This window comes from Lithobates pipiens, unplaced genomic scaffold (genome assembly GCF_037356315.1).
Source record: "Lithobates pipiens isolate NorthernLeopardFrog02 unplaced genomic scaffold, aLitPip1_a1.2 Scaffold_13, whole genome shotgun sequence".
NCBI classification, from domain to species: domain Eukaryota; kingdom Metazoa; phylum Chordata; class Amphibia; order Anura; family Ranidae; genus Lithobates; species Lithobates pipiens.
In genome coordinates, this window is record NW_027507718.1 from 295,643,818 (window position 1) to 295,668,934 (window position 25,117).

Genomic DNA, 25,117 nt, shown 5'->3' on the forward strand with positions numbered 1-25,117 from the left:
TTTTCCCTGTTTTCAAAAACAGTGCAGCTGTGCGGGTGGCGTCATTTCTTCAAAATGATTTGTAATGAACTCAATGTACTGTGAGGGCGCTGATGAGCACTCTTGTAGTTCATTCACAAGCCCTGCAGCTTCCAAACTAACAGCCCATATGGAGGTAAGGGCTGAACGCTGTGGGGCATGTCTCCAGGAGTCCAACATTGCACCTCTGTTCGATTGATCACTTGTGCAATGCTTTCTAGGCTCCTATGGAGGAAAAAAAGAAAAAGAAACAAATGTACATTTTTTTCTGCAAAAATATATGCTTTTATTATTTTTTCCCAAAAAGGTGAACTTATTATTTAAAACTAAAGGTGCCCATGGACACGAGATAATTGCTGTAGGATGCTGTTGATTATGGTCACAACAGGAAACATTGCATTTCTATGAGCAGTCTGCGACCTCAGTAGACCCCCCTCTGCTAATTGATCTCAAGAGAAAAACTATTTGTCTGAGATGGATTTTCCAGCCCGATCACTAATGTACCTAAGAGATAAAGCTGAAAAAGAATCTTTTAACTGAAAGGTACTGAAAGAATGGGTGAGCCGTTGACTGTTCTTATACTTACAATAGTTATGTTTTCATATGTAACATCACAGGAAAGCTAATGATGTGGTAACATGTGTGTGAACCAGACAACCACAAAAATCGGGAAAATTAAGTAAATTAAACAAATAGTTACATATGTATTAGTAAAATGAAACCATCAAAAAGGCTGTACATACAAAGGGCTGAACGTTCATTTCTATTTCAAATAAACACAGTACATTTTCTAGCCGTGATCAAGCAGTCTGTGAAATTCATAAACAGTGTCATACAGTTGTGCTCATAAGTTTACATACCCTGGCAGAAATTATGATTTCTTGGCCATTTTTCAGAGAATATGAATGATAGCACAAAAACATTTCTTTCACTCATGGTTAGTATTTGGCTGAAGCCATTTATCAATCAACAGTGTTTACTCTGTTTTTTAAATCATAATCACAACAGAGACTAGCCAAATTACCCTGATCAAAAGTATACATACCTCAGTTCTTAATACTGTGTATTACCCCCTTTAACATCAATGACAGCTTGAAGTCTTTTGTGGTATTTGTGGATGAGGCTCTATATCTTCTCAGATGGTGAATCTACCCATGGTGGATCATTGTCATGTTGGAATGTCCAAGTACATCCCATGCGCAATTTCCTGGCTGATGAATGCAAATGTTCCTCCAGTATTTTTTGATAACATACTGCATTCATCTTGCCATGATTTTTGACCAAATTTCCTGTGCCTTTGTTGCTCACACATCCCCAAAACATCAGTGATCCACCTTCGTGTTTCACAGTAGGAATGGTGTACCTTTCATCATAGGTCTTGTTGACTCTCCAAATGTAGTATTTATGGTTGTGGCCAAAAAGCTAAATTTTGGTCTCATCACCCTAAATGACTTTGTGCCAGAAGGTTTGAGGCTTGTCTGTCTGCTGTTTGGCGTATTGTAAGCGGGATACTTTGTGGCATTTGCGTAGTAATGGCTTTCTTCTGGCGACTCAAACATGCAGCCCATCTTTCTTCAAGTGCCTCCTTATTGTGCATCTTGAAACAGCCACACCACATGTTTTCAGAGAGTCCTGTATTTCACCTGAAGTTATTTGTGGGTTGTTCTTTGCATCCAGCAAAATTTTCCTAGCAGTTGTGGCTGAAATTTTAGTTGGCCTACCAGACCGTGGTTTGGTTTCAACAGAACCCCTAATTTTCCACTTCTTGATTAGAGTTTGAACACAGCTGATTGGCATTCTCAATTCCTTGGATATCCTTTTATATCCCTTAAGGCTCGGTTCACACAGGGGCGACTCAGATCCGACTTCAGGTCGCCCCTAGTCGCCTCAGGTCGGACAACATTTAAAAATCAATGTAAGTGAATGAGAGCCGTCTTAATGCACGCTACTGAAGTCGCTCCGACTTCAAAAGAAGTTCCTGTACTACTTCAATCCGACTTGTAGGCGACTTGTACCCATTGATTTCAATGGAGGTCGCCTCCAAGTCAGATCTCTGTATATACAGACGCGACTTTGACAGAATTATTAGCTCTGAAGGGGGAACTCCACGCCAAATTTATGAAAAAAAATTGGCGTGGGTTCCCCTCCGAGAGCATACCAGGCCCTTAGGTCTGGTATGGATTCCAAGGGTGGGGGTCCCCCCCAGATCCATACCAGACCCTTATCCGAGCACGCTACCCGGCCGGCCAGGAAAGGGGGTGGGGAGGAGCGTACGGCCCCCCCACCCCAAAGCACCTTGTCCCCATGTTGATGAGGACAAGGGCCTCTTCCCGACAACCCTGACCGTTGGTTGTTGGGGTCTGCGGGCGGGGGGCTTATCGGAATCCGGGAGCCCCCTTTAATAAGGGGGCCCCCAGATACCGGCCCCCCACCCTATGTGAATGAGGCGACAGAAGACCGGGTCACCGCCTGTAAAAGAGCTAGAAGAAGGCGCGGTGGCCCGGCAGAAGAACCGAAGAGGGGGACAAGACCCCCGAAGTCGGAAGAAGAGGCCGCAGCAACGAAGAAGAATTCCGGGCTCCTCCGCTAGTAAAAGAGCTACAAGAAGATAGCGGAGGAGTCCGGCGAGAAGACCCCCGAAGACGGAAGACCCCCGGAGCTGTGCAATAAACTATTTTATCTTGTGTGTTGTGTTTTTTTTGTACTTTATTTTACAGGTGAATGGGTAGGGGTACATTGTACCCCATACTCATTCACATAGGGTGGGGGGCCGGTATCCGGGGCCCCCTTTTTAAAGGGGGCTCCCGGATTCCGATAAGCCCCCGCCCGCAGACCCCGACAACCAACGGCCAGGGTTGTCGGGAAGAGGCCCTTGTCCTCATCAACATGGGGACAAGGTGCATTGGGGTGGGGGGGCCGTGCGGCCCCCCCTTCCCCAAGGCACCCCCCATGTTGAGGGCACGCGGCCTGGTACGGCTCAGGAGGGGGGGCGCTTGCTCGCCCTTCTTTCCTGGCCGGCTAGGTAGCGTGCTCGGACAAGGGTCTGTTGTGGACTTTGGGGGGACCCCCACGCCATTTTTTTCGGCGTTGGGGTTCCCCTTTAAGTCCATACCAGGTGGCGGGGCCAGCAGCGTCTCCTTCGCGGGCCCCACCTACCTGCAGACCCACTCGAAATGAGCGGACTTTTCTCCGGGCGGGAAAAGTCTGTTCATTTCAAAAGTACGGCGGACTGGCGCACACACAGCCGGATTGTCCGCCGAAATGCGAGTCCGGCGGGAATATTGGAGTGTAAAACTACATTCTAAGTCCGCCGTACTTTCGAGTCAAAAAAGTATGCCGGAGGCTACACACGGGGGGATTGTCCGGTGGACTTGAGTTTGCCGGACTTTTCCACCCGCTTGTTTGATCGTGTGTACGCGGCATTACAGGAGGCTTCTCCCACCGCTCTCAAGTGCTTCTCCGGGCTCGCCTGTGCCATTGGTGACCCGGAGAAAGAATCCGCCACCACCGTATGAAGATCATAGAGATTTCCAGTGACCAGATGGTCCCCAGTCATCTTTATGACCGTTGGAGGCCTGGGCGCGAAGTTATGACGTCATGGAGGTTATTTACTAAAGGCAAATCCACTTTGCACTGAAAGTGCACTTGAAAGTAAAGTTACTGTAGATCCGAGGGGGACATGCAAAGAAAATAAAAAACAGCATTTTAGCTTGCACATGATTGGATAATAAAATCGGCAGAGCTTCCACTGATTTCAGATCTACCACCTAAGATTTAGAGTGACTGTACTTCCAAGTGCACTTTCAGTGCAAAGTGGATTTGCCTTTCGTAAATAACCCCCCATGTCTGGCCGGCAGTAGTAAACAAAGCCAAGATCTCGGCTGGAAAGAAAGAGATCTGTCTTTTTTTATCTCAATTTTTCCAGCTTGGAGGAGAGGTGGGGGTCTTACAGGCCTCACAACTCTCCATAAAAAGGATTTGTCACTCACCATTCATATTACAAGGGATGTTTACATTCGTTGTAATAGGAATAAAAGTGATAAAAAAAAAAATGAGAAAGAGAAAGTGTAAAATTAAAAAAATTAAAGTAAAATAAAATAAAAATAAAAATAAATTTAAAGCGTCCCCGTCCCCGTGTGCTTGCGCACAGAAGCAAACGCACACTTAAGTCACGCCCGCATATGTAAATGACATTCAAATCACATATGTGAGGTATAGCCATGTGCAACAATTCTAGCACTAGACCTCTGCAACTCTAAACTAGTAACCTGTAAAAATAATTGAAAGCGTCGCCTATGGAGATTTTTAAGTACCAAAGTTTGGCACCATTCCACAAGTGTGCACAATTTTAAAGAGTGACATGTTGGGTATCTATTTACTCGGTGTAACATCATCTTTGACATTATAGAAAAAAATTGGGCTAACATTACTGTTTTGTTATTTTTTAATAATGAAAGTTTTTTTCCCCCAAAAAACGTGTTTGAAAAATTGTTGCGCAAATACCGCATGACATAAAAAGTTGCAACAACTGCCATTTTATTCCCTAGGGTGTCTACTAAAAAAAAAACAATATAATGTTTGGGGTTTCTGAGTCATTTTCTAGCAAAAAAAAAATGATAATTTTTACATGTAGGAGAGGAGTGCTAGAATAGGCCCGATATGGAAGTGGTTAAAGTGATTATAAGACCTAAACATTTTTTTACCTTAATGCTTTCCTTGCGTTAAGGTTAAAAAATGTAGGTCACAGTATCCCCACTCTTACACATATCTCATTGGCCTCACTCGATCCATTGCTGTGCCAGTCTGTAACGCTTCTCTCCCCTCACTTCCTGGCCTCACAGACCTGGCCTGTGGCTCCTACTGCTGTCAATCAAAGAAAGCGGTGAAAGAGCAGGGGGTGGGGCAGAGCCCCACTGTCTGTGTCTATAGGACGCAGCCAGCAAGGCTCAGGAGCGAGCTTGCATGAGTGCCCCATAGCAAGCAGCTTCCTAAGGGGGCACTCACCTGAGAGGAGGAACCAGAAGCGCCGGCGGGGGACCCGAGAAGAGGAGGTTTGGGGTCGCTCTGTGCAGTGGAGGGAAGTATAAACCTAGTTGTTATTTTTTTTTTTAATGCATTTACAATGACTTTAAGGTTTGATTTGATATAGCGTCATACAGGAGAGAAAAGTGGAGCCAGCAAAGCAAAACATTGGTGTCATTTAGGCCGCGTACACACGCGGGGACTGTTCGCCCAACTTTGTCCGCTGAACAGTGCCCCGTGTGTGGGCTTTCAGCGGACAGTTTCAGCGAACAGTCTGCTGAACAAAGTTTTTCGGAAATTCCGAAAAACTGTCCGCTGAAACTTGGTTTCAGCGAACAGTCCCCTCGTGTGTAGGCTTGTTCGTCAAACTAAGTTCCGCGCATGCTCAGAAAGGATTTACACGCCGAAAGTTGTAATGCAGTGTATAGGACGTCGTATTTTCCGTCCCGTCGTACGTGGCGTTCACGTCATCGCGCACGGTTTCAGCAAACTGTTCGTTCGTCGTGTGTGGGCAAGTCCGTCCATGCTAATTTTGAGCGGACTGTTTGCTGAAACTGTTTGACGGACAAAGTTGAGAGAACAGTCCCCGCGTGTGTACGCGGCCTTAGGCTCTTATGACAGCAGCCATTCTGTGATTAAAGTGAATGTGCGACCAGGCTATAGACATTTAAAGTGGCAATGAACTGAAAAAGTGATGAGTTGTTATGTTATTAGAAAAAAAATCAACTATTTATTTGTGCCTAAACAGACAAATATACCCTTTGTTTGGAATTCTTCTTGAAAAATAGCAGAGCACTCCATGGTATGTGAGGGTTCCAAGGCACTCCCATGTCCACAACCACATAGTTGTCTGTCTGCAGCATGTGTAATGGAATCGCCATAGGCACATTCAATACAGCCAAAAAAAAAAAGTTTGTAATTTATTATACCCCTCTATCTCCTGAAGACGCTGTTTACAGTGAAACGCGTGACGTCTTCATGCACGCTGGTGGGAATCCGACGGTACTTACTGTTTGTTACATGCCTGTGATTATCATCTTATTGTAAGTACATTACCTTATTAAAAGTCCACTATTTTAAAAATACTGCACTATGGCGGTCCCTTCTTGCTTTTAAATCCCCTGTGCTGAGCAGGATCCTACCTAGATGGAGTGGAGTGTCTGAACATTTGGTGCTGTGGGACAACAGGGTGCTTCATGATCTCTTTGTGGGATCAGTGTCTCCAGGTAAGGAGTTTACCTTACATGTGGGTGGTGTGATTCCTTGGCACCATTTTTTTTTTTTATCCTTTGGGATTTTCCATCTTGAATTTGGACTGTTCACCAAGATATTTATACATCTGTATTGCCATTATATACACATTTTCTTTTTTCTTTTTGCTTTTTTCACTTTAATAATCTTTGTCTTGGTCACTGAATAGCACATGTTTTATATATGCTTGTTTATTTATATTTGAATTGTCCATATGTACATTTGTCCATATGTACTGATATATATATATATATATATATATATATATATATATATATATATATATTTATTTATTTATTTATTTTTTATTTTAGGTTGAGGGTAAATTATCATATTATAATACATTTGCTTTATGGCTTGAGTGTCTTTTGCAACTTCTACAATAAGAAAAAAGGTGATGGGAGCGAGCTCCAGCACACAGCCCATGATTACATCCTCAGCTCTGTTTCTGTGTGCTGTATGACCGGGGGGGGTGTGGGGGGGGGAGTGTCCACTCCCTCCAATCAGCTCTTAGGCCCCATTCACACCTGAGCGTTTTGTAGCTTTAAGCCTGAATCTAAAAAACACTGGAGGGGAAAAAATCAATTATTCTCTATGGAGATGGTTCACATCTCCACTCCAAAATGCCAGAAGCCAGACGCCTGAAGCTCAAAAAAAGTTCTGGACTTTTTTTTGAAGCTCAGTTCGGGCAGATGTGGACATTTTTCTTCTTTTTACATCGGTGACCTTTTGGCCTGTACAAAAACGCAGCAAAGATCACAGTAAAATCACAAGACTTTCTGCCTGAAAACGCTACACTCAGGTGTGAATGCAGCCTTAGAGATCTCCTCACTGAATTCTGCAGTGTGTAACTACAGATCATCGTCCCGTTTTCTGAAGCTCAGACAAACTGTATCAATTCTGCACATTGAACTGCTGTAGAGAGGAGAAAGCTGCAGATAAACAGGTACAACTTATGTAGGAGGATTTGTTTCATCTCTGTGTATCACCTGAGGATAGTCACTTTTACTGTGTAATAAGCTCCACGATTACACCCAGCTGATCCCCCCCCCCTTGTGACGGTGAGTGGGGGTTCTTTTCCCTGCACCCGCTGTCGCAGCTATACAGGGCGTTGTTTCTTCAAAATGATTTACAATGAACTCAATGTACTGTGAGGGCGCTGATGAGCACTCTTGTAGTTTATTCACAAGCCCTGCAGCTTCCAAACTAACAGCCCATATGGAAGTAAGGGCTGAAAGCTGTGGGGCATGTCTCCAAGAGTCCGAAATTGCACCTCTGATCCACTGATCATGGGTGCAATGCTTGCTAGGCTCCTATGGGGAAAGAAAGAAACAAATGCACATTTTTTTGTGCAAAAATATATGCTTTTATTATTTTTTTCCCAAAAAAGGTGAACTTGTCCTTTAAAACTAAAGGTGCCCATAGACACGAGATAATTGCTGTAGGATGCTGCTGATTATGGTCACAACAGGAAACATTGCATTTCTATGAGCAGTCTGCAACCTCTGTAGACTCCTCTCTGCTAATTGATCTCAAGAGAAAAACTATTTGTCTGAGATGGATTTTCCAGCCCGATCACTAATGTACCTAAGAGATAAAGCTGAAAAAGAATCTTTAAACTGAGAGGTACTGAAAGAATGGGTGAGCCGTTGACTGTTCTTATACTTACAATAGTTATGTTTTCACATGTAACATCACAGGAAAGCTAATGATGTCATAACATGTGTGTTAACCAAACAACCACAGAAATCGGGAAAATTAAGTAAAGTAAACAAATTTTCCTGATACCAAGAGAAAAAAGGTGACGGACGGGAGCTCCAGCACACAGCCTGTGATTGACAGCCTCAGCTCTGTTTCTGTGTGCTGTGTGAACAGGAGTGTGTCCTCTCCCTCCAATCAGTCTCACTGAACTTTGCAGTGTGTGACTTCAGATGCCCATCCCCTGTTTTCTGAAGCTCAGAAAAGCTGTACAAATTTTGCACTTTGAACTTCTGTAGAGAGGAGAAAACTGCAGATAAACAGGTACAACTTATGTTTCATCCCTGTGTATCACCTGGGGGTAGTCACTTTACTGAGTATATTTAAGTGTTTACAACCACTTTAACTGCTTGCCGACCGCCTCATGCCGATATACGTCAGCAGAAGGGCTCGTACAGGCAGAATCACGTACCTGCACGTTGCCCTTTAAGAGGTGGCCAGCGGGTAAGCTCCATGAGTCGGGTTACGGGTCCCGAGATCGCCTCACAGGGAGGAAGAACGGGGAGATGCTAATGTAAACAAGCATCTCCCCATTCTGCCTAGTGACAGTGTCACTGATCTCTGCTCTGTGTGATCGGAGCAGAGATCAGTGACGTGTCATACACAGCCATGCCCCCCACAGTTAGAAACACGCCCCTAGTACACACTTAACCCCTACACTGCTGCCTAGTGTTTAACCCCTTCACTGTCAGTGTCATTTATTTACACAGGAATCAGTGCATTTTATAGCACTGATTACTGTATAAATGACATTGGTCCCAAAAATGGGTCAAAAATGTCTGATGATGTTCACCATAATGTCGCAGTCACGATAAAAATCGCTGATTGCCGCCATTTAAAAAAAAATATATATATATTATATATATATATATATATATATATATATATATATATATATATATATATATACACATATATATTATTAAAAATGCCATAAAACTATCCCTTATTTTGTAAAAGCTATAACTTTTGCGCAAACCAATCTATAATTGCTTATTGCGATTTTTTTAACCAAAAATATGTAGAAGAATACGTATTGGCCTAAACTGAGGAAATTTTTTTTATATATTTTTGGGGGATATTTATTATAGCAAAAAGTAAAAAATAATGCACTTCTTTAAAATTTTGCGCTTTTTTTGTTTATAGCACAAAAAAAAAAAAACGCAGAGATGATCAAATACCACCAAAAGACAGCTCTATTTGTGGGGAAAAGAGTACATCAATTTTGTTTGGGTGCAACGTCGCACGACTATGCAATTGTCAGTTAAAACAACGCAGTGCCGAATCGCAAAAAGTGCTCTGGTCAGGAAGGGGGTAAATTCTTTTGAGGCTGAAGTGGTTAAACTGGTTGTAAACCTCTGATTGTGACTTTTAGCTATAGGTAAGCCTAGAATAAGGCTTAAAAAAATTAAATTAAACTCAGCGCTGCTCCTTAAACTGAAACGAATACAATATTGAGTAAACCTATATCAACATATACAGTATCATGATATAACTTAATGACACAATATAAGGTGCTCAGTGCCAATATAAAGTGCAAAGATATATAAAGTACAATCATATAAAGTCCATCCAATGTGGTATGATGAACTTGTAAAAAGTTGTGGTGATGGTTTTCAAGTGACTATTCGTTTTCCCCTCCAGGGTCCCCACTCACCAGAAAAAGGCAGTAAATACGCCTGTTAGTATCTCCAGGTCATCATCTCTCGTTAGTGATAGCTGGATTGTATGGACACTACTTAGGGATAACTCCAATCTTCCACCGGTATGATTAAAACATATGGACATTCTGGATCCTTCTCATCTTACTCAGTGTCCAGGCACCCATAAAGATGCATAGCAATGAAGGAAAAAAGAATGTATATAGTGTAATACTGCGAGGTTTAATCATAAAATCCAAAGATATTACACTTACATAAAAAAAAAACGTTAAAATGTGCAGAGAAACGCCGCCTTGGCGTGCAAACAATGGTCACAGGTCTCCTTAGCTTGACAAGTTTCGCTCCTCCTACTGGGCGTCATCAGAAGCTTCTGGAGTCGATGACTGGCTGTCTTATATATATATTAAGTCCCACCCACTACACCCAATGACACTACTCCCATTAATGGCGCAGTAATAATTTTAACCACTTCCGGTCTCCGCTGGAAGTGACATTTTCCCGAAACTGGAAGTGGATCCAGATTCCCCTGAGGAAGACTCGTGATTATCCCTGTGTCTTCACATCTAAGGGAGGGGCCAGGACAGTGGAGGAGCTTGGATACATGCTTGTTTGTACAAGCTGCTGACACATACAAATTTGGAAGTCATTTGGAGAAGAATCCTATGCTAAATGCTTTTATAGTTTGGTGTTCTGGAAAAAAATGTGCAAGAACCCTGATGTTATGTTTTCTAAATACATTTTTAAACTAGCAATAATGCACTATCCAGCCTCTTTCTTGTTTTAAAATTGAGGACAACTTCTCTGGATTTTCCTGTGGGATCCTGCTGAGACAGTTTCACTTAGAGTCCAGGAGTGGTTCAACTGCTTATGTGGACTAAACTTAAGTGTGCAGTCACACTGTTGGAGGTGAGTGGGGGGGAGCACGTGTGTGAAGTCACCCTCTTTTGATCAGGATTATCATCACTTTTTGGACAGTTACACGTATAATAATATCCCAATTTGCACTTTTGTCTCTGTGGATTGATGAAAATTGGGAGAAAAAAATTCTTTTTTTTGGACAGTTCATAATGGAATAATACTAAATTTCTTTTACTGTGATCTTGCTTGTTACACAAAAAAATTTTTTTTTTATATTCACTTACATTTTTTAGCGATATTGATTTTCATTGTTTATGGCACTCTGTATGCATTTGTAAGGTTCAGTATCACACAGCGCTGCATTTTTTTGTATGCATGAAATAGGTAGTTGGGCAAGGGGGCAGTACTTTCAGGTAGGTGTGTAAACAGAAAGGCAGCTGACTTAACTTTATAAATGGCATCGGTATATAAGTGGCTAAGCATCAAAGTTCACAACAAAAGTACTGAAATTGTTCTAGTCTTTTTCTGATTAGCTGAGCCCACCCAACTGTCCTTCCCAGACCCTCTATTCCATGTTTACATTAGATATTGGAAGGCTGTGGAGTCAGTAATGGGAGGCTGGTGGAAGGTAAGCTGAGCTGCTGAATCACTGAAGGGATGGTGGAGCAGGATGGGCTAATATGGAGAACCTTTTCTGTGAACTTTGAGGATTAATTGCTCCACATTGCCCCAAGCTACATATGTTAGTGGGTGTTAAAAGCATATTCACTGCTTGTTAAAAGAGAAGTATGGGAAAAAAATGTTTCCCATAATCATACTTATTTAGGTGGATGCAGCATCGGACTGATGCTGCATCTGTCCCCCGCTGCCTCTGCACTGAGAACCGAGAACCGAGCCAGCTCCTCGAGCAGAGAGCTGCTGGCTATCAGCCAGCAGCTCTCCTGCTCTGCTCCTCCACACTCATTGGAGCGCTGAGCTGTGGAAGGGCCGAGAGCAGTCATCTCAGCCTCTCAGTGGCTCGCTGAGAGGCTGAGATGGCCATCAGTCCAGGCAGCTGGCTGATCCAGACTCCCAGAGTCGGGATGATGCTTTGCCTGGACTGATCTGTGTGACGTCAGCAGAGAGCAGACTTCAGATTGCTCTATGATGAAAACGGGTCACAGGAGTGCAAAACGAAATGCACACCTGTGACCCTTAGAAGAAGCCCGGCCAAGCAAGCTTAGGCTGGACTTTTCCTTTAAGGATAAGTAAATACTCAAATGTCTAAAGTCTGACATCAGGTTCACTTTAGGGCAGTGGTTACTAGTTGTAAGCCACTAAAATTGAATCTATTTACAAAGTCACATGCCTGGAAGAGCATGCAGCATTTGAGTCAGTGAATAACTATTTCCTTGGCAGTCTGGTATTTTGCACTTTGACGGGGTCACATTCAAGAGGAACTTCACCCGTATGTAGCTATTTTCCCCTTTTTAAATATATTATACATATTCATAAGACTACATACTTTCTAGGTAACAGAATCTGAGGTTATCCTCCTTGCAGGCCAAAGCTCTTTTTTTGTCATTGTGCTCAAATGTTGACTCGAGATTGGGACCTGGCAGAGCCACGTGGCCTGTTTGCACATGCACAGAATAGCACAAAACCCCCTGTGCATATGCAGACACACCACATGGCTCTGCCAGGTCCCAGAGGGAAGAGGATCATATTGATGGATAAAGGTCCGCGTTTAAGAAAAGTTCAGTAATTGTTTCCCCAGACCTCTTCCCTAACCACCTAAAAAAGCTAAGCTGAACCATCCCTCTACTAAGCTTACTTACCTCCTGCATTGTCAACATCCCACCCAGTAAAAATCTAGTATTGGGCTGCCTGTTCCTACATACCGATGTCCCATAGACTTAAACCGGGCATACCTGCTCTGCAGGAGCAACGTCCTATTTAAGGAAATGCAATGTTAGTGCAGGTCCAGGCAACCTAGGACCAGATTTTTTACCAGTCTGGAAATAGGCATCACGCACGGAGGAGGCATGTAAGGACTTGTGGTAGGATGGTTTGGCTTAGTGTATTGCACAGTGCAAGGGAAAACATGCTTATATACCTAAATACACTCAGACTATACATTGGGGTGAATGAGAGTGCTTGGCAACATCCAGAATACGCTGGTTATAAGAGAATTCTGATATATGAATAGCAGTAGTATTAGTCCATTATAACACCAAATGGCATCTTTGTGGGCTTTGGTTGAGGTCACAGGTTCACAGCTTATAGTGGAACTTAATCCACTGATTTAACAGTTTAAAAAAAACAGCTACAACCTTGGCAAGTGATGGGAATTTATGTGTCACATTGGTTGCGCTGCCCACTGGTGTCATAACTGATCACATGTGCAGCATCATGGCAGCTGGAGATCAAACAGAGGCCAAGATAGCAGCTTCCATGGCTGAAAAAGATAGGAGGGTTAGTTCCACTTTAAAAAAATAAACAAATTATTGCATGTATATATACACTCACCGGCCACTATATTAGGTACGCCTTGCTAGTAACAGGTTGGACCCCCTTTTGCCTTCACAACTGCCTTAATTCTCCATGACAGATTCAACAATGTGTTGGAAACATTCCTCAGAGATCCTGGTCCATATTGACATGATAGCATTACGCAGTTGCTGCAGATTTGTCGGCTGCACATCCATGATGGAAATCTCCCATTCCACCACATTCCCAAGGTGCTCTATTGGATTGAGATCTGGCGACAGTGGAGGCCATTGAAGTTTTTGTCAGTGTCCTGTTCAAGAAACCAGTTTGAGATGATTTGAGCTTTGTGAGATGGTGCATTGTCCTGCTGGAAGTAGCCATCAGAAGATGGGTACACTAGTCATAACGGGATGGACATGGTCAGTAATAATACTCAGGTAAACCATGGTGTTTAAACAATGCTCAATTGGTATTAAGGGGCCCAAAGTGTGGCAAGAAAATATCTCCCACACCATTAAACCACCAGCCTATGCTGTTGATACATGGCAGGATGGATCCATGCTTTCATGTTGTTTACTTCAAATTCTGACCCTACCATCTGAATGTTGCATCTGAAATCGAGACCAGGCAACATTTTTCCAATCTTCTATGGTCCAATTTTGGTGAGCCTGTGTGAATTGTAGCCTCAGTTTCCTGTTCTTAGCTGACAGGAGTGCCACCCAGTGTGCTGGTCTTCTGCTGCTGTAGCCTATTTGCTTCAAGGTTCGATGTGTTGTGTGTTCAGCGATGGTATTCTGCATACCTTGGTTGTAACAAGTGGTCATTTATATTACTGTTGTTATCATCTCGAATCAGTCTGCAAATTCTCCTCTGACCTCCGACATCAATAAGGCATTTTCATCTACACAACTGCCGCTCACTGAATATTTTCTCTTTTTGGACCATTCTCTGTAAAGTCCAGAGATGGTTCTGTGTGGAAATCCTAGTAGATCAGCAGTCTTTGAAATACTCAGACCAGCCTGTCTGGCACCAACAACAATGCCACGGTCAAAGTCACTTAAATCCCCTTTCTTCCCCATTCTGATGCTTGGTTTGAACTTCAGCAAGTCCTCTTCACCATGTCTAGATGCCTAAATGCACTTAGTTGCTGCCATGTGATTGGCTGACTAGAAATCTGGGTTACCAAGCAATTGAACAGGTGTACCTAATAAAGTGGCCAGTGACTGTAGGTTTACAGTGGATTTTCATCCTGAATTCAATATGTTCAAGGCTTTCTAGGAACATACTTTAAATGGAAACAAAGATATAAAAGTAGAAGAAAAAAGTTGCAAGATATTAGGATAATGTGATGATGGGTTGAATAAAAGTAAGTTGTTATGCAAAGGCTTCCATGCCACGACAAGCGCCAAGGTGATTACAATCAAATCTGCACTGGTTCATATACCTTCAAAGTTTATTTTTAGAACAGTGAAGATGAAAAGATTAAAGTGATCACGACAAGAGATGTGAAAGTTTTATATCTATCTGCTAAAATTACAAAAGGTGTGGAAAAAAAGGAGGCCATGGAAAATGGACAGGATTACATGGGGATCAAGTTTGGATAGGAAATCAAAAAGTTATACATATATATTTTGAACAGGTGGCCGATTTATTTATAACCTTTTCCAGAATACAATAAAAATTCTATCCTTTTTTCTTCACATACAGTGCCTTGAAAAAGTATTCATACCCCTTGAAATTTTCCACATTTTGTCATGTTACAACCAAAAATGTAAATGTATTTTATTGGGATTTTATGTGATAGACCAACACAAAGTGGCACTTAACTGTAAAGTGGAAGGAAAATGATAAATAGTTTTCACATTTTTTTACAAATAAATATGTGAAAAGTGTGGCGCACATTTGTATTCAGCCCCCCTTGGGTCAATGCTTTCTAGAACCACCTTTCACTGCAATTACAGCTGCAACTCTTTATGGGGATGTTTCTACCAGCTTTGCACATCTAGAGAGTGAAATGTTTGCCCATTCTTCTTTGTAAAATAGCTCAAGCTCTGTCAGATTGGATGGAGAGTGTCTGTGAACAGCAATTTTCAAGTCTTGCCACAGATTCTCAATTGGATTTAGGTCTGGACTTTGACTGAGACATTCTAACACATGAATATGCTTTGATCTAAACTATTCCATGGTAGCTCTGGCTGTATGTTTAGGGTCGTTGTCCTCCTGGAAGGTGAACCTCCACCCCAGTCTCAAGTCTTTTGCAGACTCTAATGCCCCGTACACACGAGCGGACTTTTCGACATCCAAACTCCGACGGACTGAGTCCGGCGGACTATCCGATCGTGTGTGGGCTGCAACGGACTTTAGCGAAGCTAAAGTCTGACGGACTTTAGAAATGAAGCATGCTTTAAATTTTCCCGACGGAACTCCGCCGGACCCGGTCCCCTTTTGAAAAATCCGCTCGTGTGTGTGCTACTCCGACGGACTAAAACCGACGCTAGGGCAGCTATTTTCTACTGTCTATGAACTTCCTACGTCGAATCCAGTCGTACGTCATCACGTTCGACTCCGTCGGAGTTTGGTGTGATGGTGTGTGGTCAAGTCCGTTCGGTCGAAAAGTCCGCCAGAACTCCGTCGGAACTCCAGCGGAACTCCGGCGGAACTCCTTTGGAGGTCTGTCAGACTTAATTCCTCTCGTGTGTACGGGGCATAACAGGTTTTCTTCTAATGCCGCATACACACACGACTGGACTTTTCGGCAGACTAGGTCCGACGGTCTTCCCGACTGACTTTCGGCGGAGTTCCGCTGGACCTTCCGAACGAACAGACTTGCCCACACACGAACGGACTAAGTCCGTTCGAAAGTCTGTTAGTTTTGAACGGGATCACGTAAGACGGGACTAAAAAAGGAAGTTCAATAGCCAGTAGCCAATAGCTTCCCTTGCGTCGTATTTGGTCCGTTGGACCAGCATACAGATGAACGGTTTTACAGATAGGACTTGAGTCCATCGGACAGATTTAAAACATGTTCTATTTCTAGGTCCTTCTGATTTTTTTATGTGAAAAACGATCGGATTAGCCCACACACGATCGGATTGTCTGACGAACTGATTGCATTGGACCTAGTCTGACAGAAAGTCCGGTCGTGTGTATGCGGCATTAGATTGCCCTGTATTTGGCTCCATCCATCTTCCCATCAATTCTGACCAGCTTCCCTGTCCCTGGTGATTAAAAGCATCCCCACAACATGATGCTGCCACTACCATGTTTCATGGTGGGGGTGGTGTGTTCAGGGTGATGTGCAGTGTTAGTTTTCTGCCACACATAGCATTTTACTTTTTGCCCAAAAAAGTTACATTTTGGTCTCATCTGACCAGAGCACCTTCTTCCACATGTTTGCTGTGTCCCCCATATGGCTTCTCGCAAACTGAAAACGGGACTTCTTATGCCTTTCAACAATGGCTTTCTTCTTGCTACTTTTCCATAAAGACCAGATTTGTGGAGCGCATGACTAATAGCTTTCCTGTGGACAGATGGTGAGTCTGTCCTCAGCTTTTCCGGCCGGCAGCAATGGAGGGGCATCCGCATGAGGCTTGGAATGCAAACAAGGCTTCGGGCGAGGTGAAATGATGTCACCGAACGTGCAACGCGTTTCCTGAGCTGGCAGAGCCGTGGATGGTGTGACGGCTGCACTCCTTTGTCAAGCTCTGCAAGCTCAGGAAATGCGTTGCACGTTCGTTGACGTCATTTTCCCTCGCCTGAAACCTTGTTTGCGCTCCAAGCCTCGTGTGGACGCCCCTCCATCGCTGCCGGCTGGAAAAAACAGCACTGCCGGGACCAGCTAAAGACAGATTTACCAGGACTTAACATCATAAGGGAATGATTACACCGATGCCTTCTCCCCCCCCCCCCCCCCAATAGACCGCCTGTTTTTAACCACTGAAATGTGAGTTTTACTACTATTGTTTATATTAAAGAAACTTTTATACAGTCTGCACCCAGAGGCGCCTCTCTCTCTTTTTTGTTTTCTCTAGTATTACCGGGAACTTGGTTTCTGTTTCCATCGGATGGCTGACGTGCTTGTGGACTGTGCTTAAACCCCCCCCCCGCCTTTACCCCCCCTTTCCTTTCCTTACCCATATTATGCTTATTGCCTATTCATGTGCATATGGAATGGACCTATAGCAGCCCTGGTGTGAAGCTAGGAGAGCATTGGGGGCTGGCTTTCTTCTCCCCCTCTACCTCAAGGACAGTTTGCAAACCATTGGGAAATAGCTGGAAGATTACGGGTTATACAAACCTTCTCCCTTTTTCCTGCCCTATACTTCTGGAGTTCTCGCTTCCTTTTGGGCTTCTCTATATATGATACACTGGCTACAATACTACTTTATCCCTGTAGAGACGCCTCTTTTTCTTTTTCTGGCTATCCATAGGGAATAAAAATGATAAGCTCCTGATGAAGCGTTATGGTGAACGCGAAACATGTAGAGCATTTGAGTATCTCTGAGCTGATTCCTATGTGATATACTGTCTATATAAATTATTTTCTGTACTGATGGTTATTTATTCCTTGATGTCCCTATGTTGGATGCCTATGGGAATATATGTAGAATGTGATGTACTTGCAATACGCTAGACAGTGAAGGATTATGCTCTGAGGCATTGAGATTTTGTTTGTTGTCTTTTTAGAAATAAAAATTGTTTTAAATTTATCTTCCCTCTTTTTGTTATATCTATATTTATGCCTAAAAAGTCCACTATTGTCAACAATTTTCGTTGAGTTTCTTAGTAAAGGACCTATAGCATTGTCGTGCTTTTAAGTCTGTAAACTATACATCCAGCACTGTGTTATTGGTTTTATTTTTGGAAAATTATGGTCGATTATTGTTTTATATTTTAGCGTCATTTACTTGTATATCCTGGCTGAATACAAATCTACGCCACACAATTCAGATATGTATTTGTAAAAAATTTTGAAAACCATTTATCATTCTCCTTCCACTTCACAATTATGTGTCGCTTTGTGTTGGTCTATCACATAAAGTCCCAATAAAATACATTTATGTTTTTGATTGTAACATGACAAAATGTGGAAAATTTCAAGGGTATGAATACTTTTTCAACGCACTGTATCCATTGTGTCTTCAAATCTTAGCACAACTAAATCAATTAAACAAAAAACAATTAATATATACGTTTGTGTATGCTTCACAATTTGTTAGCAAAGCAGCTTGAAGGGCATCACAATGAAGAAGATTTTAAACTTTTATGCAAAATTATCTTTTTATAACTTTTATAAAAGTTTGCACAAATCTAAGAAAAGACATATTTACATTTTTTGCAAAGCCATACGTAACATGTTTTTGGAAAACTGTTTTTGAACAAGCAAAATGTGAAATGAATGTGAGAAAACTGTCCCAGTATAATGAAGTGTCCTACAACTGCTGGAAACTGGGTCACATTTACAGTAATAAAGAATTCTATTCAAAATAAAAACTCAGTGGCTGTCTGAGCACTCTATGCTCAGCTATACAGACATCTAACATGAGTCATCTAACATAAAGCGACATGTTTAGAAAGGCAATGCTAAAGGCAATGGAAATGTGCAAAGTGTGGTGACCTCTAGAAAAAAAACAAAATTCAGATTTTAGTAATCCTATCAGGTAAAATACATTTATCTGGTTGCTACGGGTTTTTGTCATTTTTAGGTCCTCTGAATATCTAATGAATGAGTCCAAAAGTCTTGCACTTTTCAGTCAAGCAGACATCATATACGTAATGTAAGTTATAACAGTTCAAACACGACGCCATCACCAGACCTATTTATCATCGATGACGTCATCTGCTTTCATTCATAATATATGATTGTACACGGTCACAATTGTCTATCCACATATACTATTTAAACTATCGGCAGAGCCCTGCAAGAACAATCATGATGTGCAAAGAGAAGTAACTCATCACAGCCAGCAACTAATCCTCTCCTAACAGGACTGACCGCAGCAGTCTGAAATCTGATTGGTTGCTATGGATTGCTGCACTTTGTACACCCTGATTACTTTTTTCTACTGGAAAAGCCTATTAGGTTTATATTCTGAATAGGAGAAGCTTTACTTCAGTCATTATTTCAGCACATTTACGTCTTTTTTTCCAAAACATTTTTTCATACAGGTTACCCATATATTTTAGCATTTGTACACGCTTGTCAAACTGTCAACACAGGATGAACAGATCTCAGAGAGTAGTACATGTAATAGGCCCTGGTCCTGGTCCTGGTCCTGGTCCTGGTCCTGGTCCTGGTCCTGGTCCTGGTCCTGGTCCTGGTCCTGGCCCTGGCCCTGGCCCTGGCCCTGGCCCTGGCCCTGGCCCTGGCCCTGGTCCTGGTCCTGGCCCTGCTTAGTGGTGAGCACTCCTGCCTTGCAGCACTAAGGTCATTGGTTCAAATCCCAACCAGGACACTGACTGAATGGAGTTTGTTTGTGCTTGCATTTGGATACTCCAGTTTCCTCCCACACTCTAAAAACATGCTGATTGTCTTGTCTGCTGTCTACCATAATATGTGAGCTAGGAACCTTAGATTGTAAGCTCCTAGAGAGCAGGGACTGATAATGAATGTATAAATAATGATAACACCGAATAAGATTTCTCTGAGCTAAAAGAGCTCACTTTAAATTGGTTCTTCAGTCTTAAGAAAAAAAAATGAAAAGTTAACAGTTAGCTGCTGACTATTAAAAAAGAACACTCACCTGTCCAAGGATACAGTACCCCTCCTCCCCCCAGGCCGCCTCATCGCCATTCTTCGGCTCCCTGGTGCCAGCACGTTTACTTAGGGAACTTCTTGTGGCTTCCCACTGCACATGTTCAAGTCTCATTGGGCTTTGTGACTGGACCTGTAGACTCCTGGGACCAGTGGCATGCCCCAGAAAGTTACATGCAGGGGGGAAAACTTCTGCTCTGATTGGCTAGGTGGTTAGATCAGACGTGGGAGCGGGTACCCGCTAAAAGTACCTACTAGACCCCCCGCCACAAAAAAAACTCTAAAAGTGTGTGTGGGGGGGGGGGGTGTTAAAGGGGAATTTCCCTGTTAGGGTAAAGTTCCTCTGTAAACACAGACACACATCTGAACAGATTTTGTCTGTAAATGGAAGCTGTGCACAAAATACCTGTGTGTGAAACCTCAGTTGTAACATGTAATAAGGTGACTACTGGGCTGCATGCTAGCTGCATTGTAGTAGAACATACTCAGCTATCCTACAAGTGATGTCACTGTTCCAGGTTTAGCATGTGGTCTGCGAGGTAAATAAAGGCCATGTCACAAAGATTTTTGCTTCATAACAGTGGAGTTGATTTACTAAAACTGGAGAATGCAAAATCTGGTGCAGTCTCGTATAGAAACCAATCAGCTTCTGCTTTTGTTTCAAAGCTTAGTTAAACAAGCTGAAGTTAGAAGCTGATTGGTTTCTATGCAGAGCTGCACCAGATTTTGCACTCTCCAGTTTTTGTAAATCAATCCCAGAGTCCCTTTAAGGTTGACTAATTTGGCATACTCCTGTAAATATACAACAACCTTCATTCTGTATGGGTAGCAGAGCATTGTAGTAGGTTATGTTCATAATATGAGCAGTTTTTTTTTGTGTACTATGGGTCACAATACTAAGATAATAATAATACAAATAATAATAATAATAAGATATTATCCATGACTACCAATCAGTTGTTTTCCTTTTTGATTATGCACGCTAAACATGTAATCTGTAATCTGATTGGTGGATTCAGAAATGTGAATGTATCCTAAAGTTTCATACTTGTCTTCATACATATGTCACACTAATCTGTGGCATGGTAAACCTTTTCTTTTCTTTTGTAACATCAGGATCACAGACTTTTAACTGGCTATAGCCTACAACTTTACACTTCAGGAATTGATAGTTTAAAACTTTACTTTAACACAAATTGGACAGTGCAAACTTTTTCTCTAATGTTTATAACATGCAGTCATTTCTTGATATTCTCGAAATTAACTTCAAGTATGATTAAATACATTTTTTAATTCTCTAATTAAATAAATATCAATTGATTAGAATATGTAAACACAACCTGCACATTCCAATCTTAATTTAAAGATGGCAATTTTCTCTAATGTTCATAACATGCAGTCAGCTATTGATATTCTCAAATGAATTTCAAGTATGATTAAATCATTTTTTGTTAATTCTCTAATTAAATAAATATCAGATGATTAGAATGTATAAATATAATCTGCATGTTCCAATCTTAAATTAAAGATGGCAATTTTTTGAAAGAAAGTAGTTACCTTGTTTGCAGTCGCAGTATGCCCAGTCCACTCTACCATGATTGTTCCTGAAGAAGCACCAAGGTTTACTCCTCCCATCCGGGTTCCTGCAGAAGTTGTGGTCCCCCAATCCTTTACCTGGAGTTCTTTCCAAGTAAGTGGGGATTTCCAGCCAGTTTAGGCAATCGACACCAAACTCGGTAACATTGATAAAGTCACCGATAGAGCCCTCTCGACCTGTGTACTTTGGGCAGCCAGTGTGATGATGTTGGTGGGCAGGTAGGGGGTGCTGAGGCGGGGGATGATGAGCAAGTTGATGAGACCTGCGAAGTGTCTGATGATTTTGGAGAAGATGATAAAGGGATGAGCTGGCAGACTTATCAAAGCATCCCACTATAGGAATGCTCCCTAAAATTAGAGCTACAGTCAAGCTGGTTATTGTCATGCTGCCAGTACTGTCTGTTTTGTTCCATCTCCACCACTAATCTAGTCCTGAATCTGATGGGGGAGGCGGAGTTGCCACTTCCCCCTAATCCCATCCAGCCCATTTCATATTCATGCAGGAAAAATGCAGGTCTTCCCAGCAAAAGTCAGCAGAGTATAGCAGGGCTGACAAAGACAGACCAATCCTTAGATGAGGAAAGGGAGAAGCTGGTAAAGGAGGAGGAGGAGGAGAAAGGAGACTATGTGGGCTAGGTTACTTACTGAAACAGAAAGAAGTTCTATGAGAAACACAGAGACAATTAGGAATTCCTCAGAAGGCACTAAAAAGCTGTGTCCTCAGCCTAGGCTTTTTGTTTACACTTGAAAAAATACAAGTCTCCAAATTCCAGTGCACGTGGATTGCCAAGTTTTACATAGGAATCGCGCCGAAGGTATGTGAGCCAGCATGAAGCATCTGAAAGTTACAGCACTATACAACAAAGTTAAATGAAGCCATGTTCTGCATGTACTTTCCAATGTCAACAATTCAGAAAGAGAATTAGAGACAGATGGTGCAAATATTTTTTTTTTTTTTTCCTTCAAGCAATGTCATTCCAATAATTGGGGCTTAACTCAAGGAAGTACGGGGTATCAATCAAACATGCGAATGACATTTCTACCAAAGCTCCAGTACAGTTTTTTGTTGTTTTTTTAAAGGAAAAGTTTCCAGTAAATGCTTCCAATGCTTTCTAGCAAAATGTAACTGTTATAAATTGATGAAGAAAATGAGAAAAAGAAAGAAAGGTTGTCCCACAGAAATCTGTGAATGTACCAAAACTTTTTTTTTCTTAGAATTTTCCTCCAAAACAGTGGATTAGAATCCTGGGCGAGTAAGAAAAAAGATGTGCAGAGTACCTACTCATGCATTTAGGTTTTTCCAGACATTGAACTATGAGGCTCAATAGCTGCAGGTGAACAGGACTGCCAGGATGACTCAAGACGATGCTGGAGATTTAAGTTTTGTGTCCCGTTAAACAGCTCATCTTATGTTTTCTTCACTGTTCTTTCTTCTCCTGCTGTTAATGCAGACAGCTATTCCCCGAGAATTTGCTTTGCCCAGTTATATTGATTGAAAGGCACTTAGTTCACTTACTGGAATAATAGCAGTGGGCTGTGGCTCTACTAAGAGTCTGCTCTCTCCAGCTGGTTTAAGGAGCATGCATCCAGGCAGAGTGCAGCTAGTCAGCTGCTTCAATGAAGATAGGATTTCAGTCATCTCTCTACGCGCTGCAAGTGACAAAAATAAAGATGAACCCAAACTTGGTTATGGTGTCTTTGTCTCTCAAGGGGAAACTAGAATCAATTAAAGACTACTTTGAGTTTGACTTTAGAGTTGATGTAAGAAAAATAGTATGACATAATAAAAATTCCAATGGCCTGATCAAAAATATTTCAATATCAGCTTGCTACTGAGTTAACAAAATAATATGAAGTCCATTGCCTAACATTAGGGGGAAACTTATCGGCGACAAGCTGTGCAGCAGAGTGTTTTTTTGTTTTTTTATATATTGTAAATGTCTCAAAATGTGCATATTAGCATATATTTAAAACAAAGTAAAATACATACATAATAAAGTAAAATGCATACAATAATAAATGTAAAAAAAAAATATTTCCTCCTTACATTTTTAATACAGGTTTGAAAATATGCACATATATATTTATATTAAAAAATTGGAGATGCAATCTCAGTCTTTGCAATATTTGCTTTTACTTCAAATCTCCATGCATATTACAAGCAATAAGCGCCTGCACAGTTCGAAAACAAAACCATGTTCTTCATCAAGCGTGTTGAAGAACAGGGTTATGTTCAAAACTGTGCAGTCGTATATTGCTTGTAATGTGCATGAAGATTTGATGTAAAAGCAAATATTGGCCAGACTGAGATTGCATCTCCAATTTTTTGATACATGTCTGGTGGAAAACGGAGGAGATCACACATAACCTTATGATAAGGATATTGGCTACACAGCAGAAGTGTCCCACCCTGGTTTAGTTTTATTTTTCTATATATATATATATATATATATATATATATATATATATATATATATATATATATATATATACAGAAGTGTCCCACCCTGGTTTAGTTTTATTTATACATATATATACACATACAGTATACGTATATCCAGAAGTGTCCCATCCTGGTTTAGTTTTATTTTTATATATATATATATATATATATATATATATATATATATATACGCACATACAGTATATATATATATCCAGAAGTGTCCCACCCTGGTTTCGTTTTATAATATATATATATATATATATATATATATATATATATATATATATATCCATCAAAAATAGATTGAGTCGCTCCTACTGTGTTACACATTTGTTACTGGAGATCACATCAATGGTGGGCTCCCATTGTTCCACCAAAATAAGCATCCAAGAAAAATGAGAACAAGATTGCCAAATCTTGCGCTAAAGTCTTTTACTCCAAATGTACATCTTCATCCAAAAATAAATTAGCACTCTGTTTTTAATAATGAAGGTGATTTGCACCTGGGTGTAGAGAGTGCCGCACAGCTAGGCTGTTCCAATTAGCCGTAATATAAAGTACAAAAAATTTAGAATTTCAGTACTCATAAGGATTTATCGAAGAAAAACTAATCTCAGAATTGTTTCAATTCTCATCTAATAATGGAAACATTTTGATGGACTTTTTATAATATATTTAAATACTGTATATACACAAATACACAATGTAGAAAGAGTAAGCACTTGAGAGCCTTTAACAGGGGAACCTCCCCCCCAAATAATGTATTTCTGCCAACATTTTGAGTGATTTCATGATTTTACATTCATTTATACAAGTGCTGTTCAGAGGCAGAATCACTAAGTGAAAAGTCCATTAAATTCATTTGATGGGGAGAACCATTTATTAGATATGCACTTTTCAGAAAAAAGGGGCAAACGCTGTGACAATAAAGGAAAGAATGGTGTAAAGCTGGTCATATGCAGGACAATTTTTATTCTAAGCAACAAAGATTCAATGAACCTGTAAAAAACATTTGGTTTGCTTCACATAGAAACATGCTAAAGAATAAACTGGCAAATATTCTAAACATGCTCATAAGTTGGAAAACCATTCTTAGCAGACTGTTATGCCTGTTACACACAATGAGATTAGCGGACAAATGATCGTCTGTTTTTTTTTTTGCATGCTAATCTCATATCACAAATGAAGAAGTTACTAAAGTCACAAAAATTCTCGTACGAGAGAATAAAAATCTGAAAGTGATGTAATGTATTGTATTGCATTTGTATTGTATTTTCAGATGAC

The 25,117-nt window shown here is 41.3% G+C and overlaps 1 protein-coding gene across 1 annotated transcript in view; it reads right to left on the bottom strand.

The window, feature by feature from the left end:
* The window catches only part of PRSS12 (serine protease 12), a 272,750-nt gene extending 249,735 nt beyond the window's left edge, over window positions 1-23,015 (bottom strand). The window contains exon 1 of the mRNA XM_077476813.1: window positions 21,349-23,015. Within this exon, the coding sequence (XP_077332939.1) occupies window positions 21,349-21,772 (424 nt within the window). The 5' untranslated portion in view covers window positions 21,773-23,015. The remainder of the gene's footprint in view (window positions 1-21,348) is intronic.
* Between the last annotated feature and the right edge of the window lie 2,102 nt (window positions 23,016-25,117).